Below are 11,118 nucleotides of genomic sequence, written 5' to 3' on the forward strand. Positions count from 1 at the left end.
TTCTGATAGCAATCTTTATTAGAATAGGTAACGCATGCGTAAACCTTATTGATTTATCATTAATATGGTGATAAATTGTAATAAAACAAATTAAATGAACTCCAGAAATAAAGGAATGGTGCTGGTTTAGATAAAAGTTGAAGTATTTGTTGAAATTCCTTCTGGCAATTTCGAGAGAAATTTGTTTAAAATCTTCACACACGTCTTGTAGATTAAGCGCGTCCGTACCCCAATTACTTGCGGGTATCAATCAGACAGTTTCCGTATAAGGCGAGAATCACTGTTTTAAATTACCATAACAATAATTTATCAAATCTCATAGTCTTCAATTCCAAACAATTGTGAATGGAAAATGCATGTCTTTTGAAAAGAATTGTATGAATTTCTTTTTCTTTTCATGTTTGCATTTTTGTTAAAACATTTTGTCTTTAAAACACTATGCACCGTATGTGCTGAGAAAGTTCTAGGCATCCTTGGGGCGACGCATAGGGTTTGATAGAGATGAACAGTGGTTCCAGCAAGATGGCAGCTACCCCTCACACATCAGATTTGTCTTTAGCTTGGCTAAGAGAGATATATGAAGACCGTCTCATCAGCTGGAAGTGTGACGTTGAATGGGCACCTCATTATCAGAATTGTACCCCCCCCCCCCCCTTTCCCCCAAGCTTTATCTGTGGGGGTATCTCAAGGATAATGAAAACGATCCTCAAACAATTGGTGAACTGAAGGCAGCAATCACAGAAAAGATCAGGAGAATTCCCAAGGTGGAATGTGTGACACTTATGCAATTATGCTTTCGCCGAGTACGCCATTTAGAGCACATTTTGGAAAGAACATGGAAATTCTAAGCCAACCGGAGAATATTACTGACACTTTGCGGAAAGAGCATCTATAGACTAAAGTTGCAATCTACAAAATTTGAGGCAATTTGATGGACCTATGTAGGAATGATAAACATTTTTATGAGTTCTGATTTTTTGTGCCACCATGTAGAATGCTTTGTCTGCCTCTTGTATTCAAATTATTCAAATCCTCTCATCCAATACGTTCGTAACTTTATTTATTTATCTATTAGTTTATTTGCCTCTGCTATTCTTATTTCAACTGGGTTTGGAACACGAATTGAAAGACGAAGCAAAGGCTGATTTAAACCGGCTGGAAACACGAATGTAGAAAAAGAAATTGATGGATGAATTGATAGAATTAAACATAAACCGCGAAAGGAAAGAGACCAAAAAGAAATTCCTGTTAAGTCCTGTGAAGCTCACGTCGGGAAAAACAGTGACGGCAATACCTGGTATAAAACCCATTAAAACACAAACAAGAAAAATACTAGTTGTCGTGTTGATAAATTTAATCATTTCAATGTCTTTGGCTGATAGCACATTCTTGGATGGGTTTGACGAATTTTCTTTACCGTCCTTGGCCGAATCACTTGAATTTTTGAGTCGCCATTTCTTGACTTCGATTAATTTCTGTGTCAAGAGCACGGTGTTAATAGTAACGATGATGAGAGCCAAAATTGGCAGAGTCTGATTTGTTATAATCTGGTGATAGTGTAGTACAAGTTGTGCCATAGGTGAGTCTTTGATATAGGCAACGGTCGTGTTGTATTTCGGATTAAAACCCCAAACCAGAGTAGTAAATCCGGAGTACATTGTTTGAGCTATGGAAAATATAATGATGATTAAAACAATGACGATAATTGTAACAGTCGGGGTGAAAATGGATTTTACTTTCAAAGGAAAAAGAACGCAAAGGCATCTCATCAAGGAAATGTAAACTGTTGTCCATGTACTCATATTATTCAATGCCGTATGTATAAAGATAGTAATCGTAGCATAGGCGGTACATATTTGATAATTTGCAGGTCCATTTTCTGTGAATCGAGCTACGAAACAACTTGCGGAAGGAATCACCATGGCGCAACCTAATAGATCTGTGACTGATAGAAAAACGAAGCCAATCCCTGTGCTGTCGTTCCGGACGCCTTGTTCTACGAAGACCCGGATGTTTATTATATTTGTTATGACCCCCATAAATCCTGTGACTATCAAGACAACCCTCATACACAGTTCTAATATATTCCGTAATTCATCGCTTATGATGGCAGTTTGTTGTAATCCAGCAGGATCAAATGGAATGTTTGATGCAATCTCAACATTTTCCGTCGCATTCATCTTCAAGTCGGTCATTTTCCTATGTAATAATAATAATAATAATGATAATAATAATGATAATAATAATAATAGTAATAATAATAATAATAATAATAATAATAATAATAATAATAATAATAATAATAATAATAATAATAATGATGACGGTGATGATGATAATAATCAAGTTGCATTGAAATATCGCTCATATCCAAGGTAAACATTATGCCTGAAGGGTTTTACATTTTCAAGAAAGATATTAATGGTGGAACTGTGTATCCAAAACATAGGACAAGACATGCAGCCTATTAGATGCATAGACTGATTTTCTTATTTCAAGTTGAAGATCTTCAATTGGACCCGTGAAATGTCTGAAAATTTTAGGAGGAGAGTTTGCTATCTGGCAACAACAAAAATTGTTTACCAATAAAATGGCTCGAATCGTAGCCATCGTTAACTTATAGCCTGACACTGACCAAAAAAATTATGTCAAAAGACAAGTCTTTGTCCGCAAAAGAAAACAAATCGAGACTTGTATTTACTAGTCCAACCATTGAAATCACTCGTTTCATTGAGCTCTACCAACGACAACTCACTACACGCTGCTCAACATTAAAAATGACGTCAAACTGTAAGTCCTAGAGGGTTCTAGCGTAGCCATCGCGAACTTATAGATAGTATGCGCTTGGCTAAGAAGCTCATAACATTGCCATCCGGAAGTATAACGGACCAACACACAAAACTGTGTGTATCCATGAACGCTTATAGATAGTATGCAGATGACGTCACTCAGGCCTTTGTTATTGTTTTTGCCATCCGCGTTTGTGAGTTGTTCTCACTAAACTGTATTAACCAGACTATAAAAGTTCATGGTTACACAGAGTTTGTGTGTTGGTCCATTATACTTCCGGATGGCAATGTTGTGAACTCCTTGGCCATTCTATCTATAGTCGGGTTAATACAGTTCAGTGAGCATTACTCATAAACGCGGATGGCAAAAAAAAACAATAACAAAGACCTGAGTGATGTCATCTTCGAACTATCTATAGCCTGACAATAGAACCGTAGCCATCGTTAACTTATAGCCTGACACTGACCAAAAAATGACGTCACAATGCCAGTCTTTGGCCACATAAGAAAACAAATCGTGAGTTGTATTCAATAGTTCAACCAATGGGACCACTTGTTTCCATGAGCACTACTAACGACAATTCACTAGGCGGTGCAAAAACCAAATAATGCCAGTCTTTTTGGGTTTCAGTGTCAGGCTATAACATAACGATGGCTACGCGCTGACACTGACCAAAAAAGGACGCAAAAGACAAGTATTTGACCAAAAAAATAAAGAAAACAAATCGTGAGTTGCATTCAATAGTTCAACCAATGGGATCAGTTGATTCATTGAGCTCTACTCATGATGAAAACGATGGCCACGGTTCTAGTGTCAGGCTATATTACGTTCACGATGGCTACGCTGGTGATTTTGAGCAGGAACCTCAAGTATGTGTTTCAAACTGAAGCCATCGCACACGTTCTGTGAACACTGGATAAGAATGTGTTGGAGTGATTGGTTTTCCAGTCATAGCTCACCTTGACGCGCTCTATTTATATTCCTGGAAGGAAACAAGTGAGTGAGTGTAGTTTGGACGATTATGAGTAGGATTTTTTTGACAGTGTAATTATTTTTTTCGCCAAGAGTAAGGTTTGTGATCATGACCTTTTGTTTATTGACTTTATCGACTTAATATAATTCTTTTAGTTCCCCTGAAAGGTAACTCGACATTTATTTGTAAACTATGAAGTATATTTCCAAGTATTTCCAAATGTAATGTTTAAGTTTTAGAGTGAAAAATTATGGAACTTAAAATCTGCTTATCATAAGTGATAATTGTTTTTTTGCCGTGTCCCAAACTCCCAAGGCATTTAGAATGATCGCAAAATTAATATTGTACGAATAAAGAAAAGAAGTGAAAGATCATCCATGAATGCAGTCTATTTCAGTGACATCGTCAGAAAATGCAAGATGGAAGAAATCATAATTACTGAACAGTAGACAATGGGAAGATTTTTTTGGGGATCATGTCTTTTTGTTTAGTCCTACACATTACAGAGAATGCTACGGTAGGTGTGGACACATCACAACTGTTGGAACTCATTGTTTTCTAAGAGTAAAGACATCTCACTCTCTTAAAAGCAATAAGCCACAACGTCAGGATACGAGTCTCCTCTACGAAGTGTTATTTATTATTAAGTCATATAATAGTATTAAGGCAAAGAGTCGTATCTAACTCATCTATAAATGTACGAAGTTGACGTCCCTCAGGGTCTTTGTATCCAGACGATAAAAGTTTATGGCTACACATGGTTTTGTGTGTTGGTCCGTTATACCTCCGGAGGGCATTGTTGTGAGTTTCTTGGCCAAACGCCAACACATTTTCTAAAGTGTTGGCCTGAAAACTCGTCTTCCAAATATCTAGCTAGTAGAATGGCCCTGATCATGTCAAAAACTCTCAAACCTGGACTTCCTTCGCTGAGCAGGGATTGAATGATCTAGAGATATTCCATCACATAGCCGATCCTTATTTCCAAAGTAACAAAAATCGAACTCTCAGAGACAAATAATCTATGATGGGAGTATAACCTTATCATAAACCATAAACTAGGAGCTAGAGCTAAAAGTGATAACAACGGATTAATTTACATTATATATATATATATATATATATATATATATATATATATATATATATATATTTCAAGTCTAATTATGATCAACTTCTACAATATTGTTTCGAGCATTCGCTCTCATCATGAAGTGAAAGTGAAAGTAGATTGTTGTGTTTGTCGTACTTTTTCGGCGAACACTTTTGGAACCTCAAAGAAAAAGCATACAATACGGCATTTCATAGAAAATCATCTCCAGAGCACAGTCGGATTCTAAGATATGCAACCTTTGCTTGGAAGGAAAGATCTTCATCATCACAAAATCGAACATAACAACACTCAACAGAAGAAACGAGCTAACATCTTCATTCAGACATAGTAACAAACACCTTTTATGTAATTACGAACCACCATAACCGCGTAGCCGAAAAAGTACGACAAACACAACAATCTACTTTCACTTTCACTTCCTGATGAAAGGGAATGCTCGAAGCAATATTGTAGAAGTTGATAATAATAATACTTGAAATATTTTATAAATAGCTCCTTTTATCAAAAAGTTGAGCACAAACATTTCATTTTTTTGTTTTGTTTGTTGTTGTTTTTTTTTTGTTTGTTTGATTTTTTGTTTGTTTTTTTTTTAAATAATTTATTCATATATATATATATATATATATATATATATATATATATATATATATATATATATATATATATATATATATATATGGGGTTAACATCGTTCCGTACACTCATGTTGAATTTTAGCAAAGAACACAGAATTACTGCAAATCAAAAAAATTATAGAACGATTTTTTATAGGTCGACATACGATTAATTTGCAAACTTTTTTTTTTTATTCTATGGTAATTCTATCACCCGTTGACTCAAATCATTATTTAGAATATCTGCAAGGGATAATGATCTGTGCTTGATTTGACTTTGACCTTGGGAATCGTCATCTGGCCACTATGTTGCCAGGTTCATTTGCACGCATCTACAGGCTTCTTTATCGGACCAATTTTATCGCTGATAGCTCAAAAGATTTTCTTGATCTATGTTTATTTCTCCCCAAAAATGCGGGTTCTCGACTAGTTTTTAAAATGATAATAGTAAAACAGTTCTAAATTAAGTATACTGTATGTTTGGCAGTCGGGATATCGAGCTTTTCATATCCTTCCATTAAATGTTGACGGCCATCTCTGCTCTTTTTCCCAAGTACGGTCGGCTTATGTCTTATAATATATCAGTGGTGTATCAAACATCGGAGCAATATTGAAACCTTTAACCAGTTAACTGCCGTATTCTGGAGAAAACACTTATTTAACAATTTGGCCATAAAACTCGTCCTTCTATAATCGTTCGATTTAAATTACCCTCATTTTTGGCAACAACACTGCAGAAATGAGGGTCATTTAAAGCGATCAATATTCGAAGGGTGATTTCACTGGCCAGATTTTTAAATACGAGTTGTTTTTACTCTCAGAGTACGGTAGTTAACTGGTAAAAGGTGCTTTTCAAACTGTCAGTCATGTAGAACCGAGATTGAACCTGAAACATTCAGGGACCTTCCTGGTCCCAGTGCAATGGCTTAACAACTCAGCCACCTCTCCATCCCCCACAATTATTCCCTGCGCATTTCATCTCTCTTTGGAGATATCTTAAATATGTCATCAAATAAAAACGGAAAATTTCACTATTTAAAACATTTTACCAAAAAAGATAAAATCAGAATAATTTTTAAAAATCCACACACACACTGACAAAAAAAATATATATTTACCATTAAGACACGTTCTCATAATATTCGGTCAGTTACTCTGGATATTTCATCCAACCTCTAGTATAACCATGTTTGTACAAGAACTTGAAAAAAACCTGCCCACTGGCGTTGATTGTAATGTAGATAATACAACAAAATTTTATGTCATCCCATTGTATGCTCTAGTCTACTTGCGCTTATTTGCAGGTCTGATAAATGAACGCAATTATGGGCTTGTTTTAGCATTGTTGTAATGGACAATATTTTGTGGGGGTTTTTTTTTACTATTTCCATTACATGACAGCTAGTCTTAAATAACAGTCAGTCAGAAAATTTAAACCTCCAGCAAATCAGCAAATTTGATTCATGTGTCAAAAACCTATTGGAATTAAATGTATCAAAAAAATAAAAGAGCAAATTTTCAACTTTCGACAAAACAGCAACCATAAATTACAATACTGTTGAAATTGTTGACCATTGCTTCAAATACCTTGGAATCATCATATATAAAACCTCCGCTTCACGACGCATTCTGTTATTATTCCAAATTAAATGTACCCAGGGCCTCTACATTTTAAGGAACCTAGGGTCATTTGGTGTCAGCACAAAAATGCTTCAACAAGTGTACAACCCCCTGGTCTTAAGCGTCCCCACATACAGGATTACGGTATGGTACAGAACCTGTCACACTAGGCAATTATACAAATTCCAACGAATCATCAGGGAGGCTTCAATTATTATCAATATCAAACTTAACAGGCTTGAGTCAAGTTACAACAACGCTGTGATAGGCAAGGCGACAAGAATTTTATAGCAGCAACATCACCTTCTTCCATCCAAAATTCGAACTGTACAGGAAAGGAAAGTGTCGTACCATCAGACATAAGAACACATTTATCCCCAACAGCTACCAAAGAAATCGACAAAATGTCTAGTAGAGACAAAACAAATGGATGAACAATAATTGGGTGAATTAGAAGAGAGATAGAGAGAGAGGGGGAGAGAGAGAGAGAGAGAGGGATATATATATATATATATATATATATATATATATATATATATATATATATATATAGAGAGAGAGAGAGAGAGAGAGAGAGAGAGAGTTATATGTGCTGTGTTTGTTGTTTTTTGTTAAATATATTATGTTTTTATTTTCGTTTTTTTCCGGGTTTTTTAAAGAGCTGTAGGCAAACAATATCTAATTGGCTCCTGGGACAATAAAGATTATTATTAGTATTGTATTTCTATTCTGTCATCGTTTCATATCATCCGCATTCATTGTTCAGAGGGAAACACAAAACGTATTAGGGTAGTTGCTCCTCCCACGGTCTATGAATACTGAATGAAGTGTCCCCTTTTAGAGTCATTTGTCATAAAATCTTGCCATAAGCGAATAAACACATTTTCCAAAAGTTAGCATGAGGAAAAATCAGATTTTAGATCGTTTGACAAGATGGGGGTCACATCAATTTATCGATACATATTTAAGTAACAATTTCCGGGCCAAAGTAAAATGTGTGAGATTTTAAGAATTGACTTCATGTAGTTTAATTGAATCAAAACCTCTCGCCCGCATTAAACAATAAAAATATAAGCAAAAATTAGAAACAAAAATAGAGCGACACATTCTTCTCTTAAGAAGTCCGTAATTCCATTTTTGTTTCTGACTTATAGCTCCAGACAACTTAGTACTTGCATTTGATTTTTTTTTAAACACCTTAATATATATATATATATATATATATATATATATATATATAATATATATATATATATATATATATATATAATATATAAATTATAAAAACAAAAACCATGAAATAATAGTGCTCAACTTTAGGATAAAAGGAGCTATTTATAAACATTTGAAAGATAATTAAGATAGATTGACTTCTACAACGTTGTTGAGAGCAACGCTCGATAACAGCGTTGTAGAAGTCAATCTATCTTAATTATCTTTCAAATGTTTATATATTTTATATATATATATATATATATATATATATATATATATAGAGAGAGAGAGAGAGAGAGAGAGAGAGAGAGAGAGAGAGGGAGTTGGTGACTTTCGAAACGTACTAAATCTCATCCTGAGACAATCTAAAGCTATCCTTTGGACGCCATAGAATCACCAGAAAAAAATTTGTTCTATGGGGCACACAAGACAAGTATTTCTTCTTTAAGTCAATAAAAAAATGACCAAAAAATTGCGTTTTTCTTTAAATGATGAAAATGGGACTTATTACGTTTTGACAGTCACCTACTCATATATATATAAGTATATATATATATATATATATATATATATATATATATATATATTATATATATGTATATATGTATATATATATATATATATATATATATATATATATATATATATATATATATATATACAAAGATCTCAAAAAGTGTGTATGAATTAGTGCAAGACAAAACAAGAAAGTAAAATCCAAGAAAAAAAACATCCCAAAAAATCAGCCTGCCTCATACACACATTTTCAGATCTTTATCTCACACCAATGGTTTCTCTCTAATTTGTTACTTTCATATATTTATACTTATATTTATACACACTTCTTTAATTTGATAATTTTAGTACACAGCTTCCCCCTTCGGGTGGAAACGTCAATTTGTAGAGATAATTTCGTTTGATATCTCTAGGAGTACAGCCAAAGGGTATTGCAAGGGGCGTAACTCATTTTTTGTGGATGCTTAGATTCAAAGGTTATGTGAATTATGCCTTATGGTGATGTTAACTTTAAGGTGCTTAAAAATCCTCAGCATTTAACTCTGGTTAAATAAAAAAATAAACAGATTGGATAGAGTTACTTTGTTAATTCATGAACTTAAATTGAACCGACCTTTTGTCCTTAAGCAATATTGATGAAATAATAATATGATGGAATGCATACATTTCCCTTAAGGTTAAGTTCAATTTAACGTTGTAAACATAATTTGCATAATCATATTTCGAAACCATTTCAAAATATTTCATTAGGCTATGTCTAAATACCATTATACAATAGAATAAAGATGAACGATGATTATGATTTATGACTTTATCCATTTTAACGCCAGGGTATAATTAATTCATGATCATGATTCATGATTCACACAAAGAAGGTAGTATGAAGGCTTACTATTTGCATTGTTAGCATCTGTCGTATGATAAATGAGACAATTTCCCAATATCTTGACTATAATGCATTGCCTTCGGGAATGTAAATGCGCTCAAAGCCAATCTAGAGTAATTTTTAACCATTTAACGGCGAGAATGTTTAAATCGATCATAATTTGTGCAGCTATCTATCCGGATATGTCTAAAAAGAACTAAACCGTTTTCATAATGACAACAGGAACTGCAATGCAACTCGGGGATTCATTAAAACTATTGGAGAAAATATGAAGATTTTATCCGAAGGTGGATTAAAATCGAAACTCGCGTGAAAGCTTGAGTGCTGAATTATAAATAATTCACAAACGCATCAATAATCAATGATGAAACAATTTTGATCAGTAACAATGGGAATGCTCTAAGGTTTTGAGATTTCTGTGAAGAAATCAAAAGAAACAATAATAAAAATAAGGAATGCAAATAAACAATTATCACGAAACAACCTTCAACAGAAAAATGTCAACTGAAGAATTATATCGATCTTTAAACAATGTATTGATTGGGGTTTTTTAAGATAAATATTCATAACTTATGATGGAACTCTTACTTCAACTATATTTGAGAAAATGTTATTTTCAAATGTAAATTTAAGTTATGTGCTCGTATAAAAATGTTGATGAATGATTGTGAAACATAGTGAGTTAAACGTCCTTTTTTTAAAAAAAGTGCGAGTTACAAATGTTTATTATAATTTTTCATCATCATCATCATCATCATCATCATCATCATCATCATCATCATCATCATCATTATCACCATCATCATCATCATTATCATCATTATCATCATCATCGCCATCATCATCAGTATTATTATTATTATTAGTAGTAGTGGTAGTAGTAGTAGTAGTAGTAGTAGTAGTAGTAGTAGTAGTAGTAGTAGTATCGTCACCATCACCATCATTATCATCCTCATCATCATCATCATCATTATCATCTTCGTTTTAATCATCATTATAGTTATAACCACGACCACCACCATCGTTATCATCATTATTATAATCGTGTTGTTTTGTTTGTCGATGCCTAAGGGCACAACTTATTCACAAGTAATTTGTAGTACCGTAGAACACCCTGCATTCGTTCGTACACTACTTTGTCAACTGACACAATGGTACACTGGCTTATAATTATAACACCAAATAAGATCGCACCGGTTACACCCACATTTTAATTACAAAAACCCCTTAGGTTATACAATTTTACTAACATTATTCCTTAATATATAAGAAAAGTATACATAACTATCATGAATAAGATAGGTAAGAGTATCAGTCACCCTAAAAAAAGATTGGCATGGGATTTTAAAGCTACCTGCTTTTTGATACTGGTTTTAATCATTACCTTATTATG

General features: G+C 33.7%; 1 protein-coding gene across 3 annotated transcripts; it reads right to left on the minus strand.

The window, feature by feature from the left end:
- LOC144964791 (uncharacterized) lies at nt 1-9,122 on the minus strand. Of its 3 annotated transcripts, none has more exons than XM_078899428.1 (2): nt 9,109-9,122; nt 1-2,199 (listed from the first exon to the last, which is right to left on the minus strand). In XM_078899428.1, exon 2 carries the CDS (start codon nt 2,193-2,195, stop codon nt 1,101-1,103), a length of 1,095 nt encoding a protein of 364 aa, XP_078755554.1. In that variant the 5' UTR covers nt 2,196-2,199; nt 9,109-9,122; the 3' UTR covers nt 1-1,100. The 3 variants fall into 3 exon arrangements, with proteins under 3 accessions (XP_078755554.1, XP_078755546.1, XP_078755563.1); XM_078899420.1 differs by having other exon boundaries at nt 9,086-9,112; XM_078899437.1 differs by lacking the exon at nt 9,109-9,122 and adding an exon at nt 7,412-7,477.
- Nucleotides 9,123-11,118: the final 1,996 nt, after the last annotated feature.

The sequence above is a fragment of the Berghia stephanieae genome, chromosome 1, assembly GCF_034508935.2.
Source record: "Berghia stephanieae isolate SIO BIC M18660-M18661 chromosome 1, UCSD_Bste_1.3, whole genome shotgun sequence".
NCBI classification, from domain to species: Eukaryota; Metazoa; Mollusca; class Gastropoda; order Nudibranchia; family Aeolidiidae; genus Berghia; species Berghia stephanieae.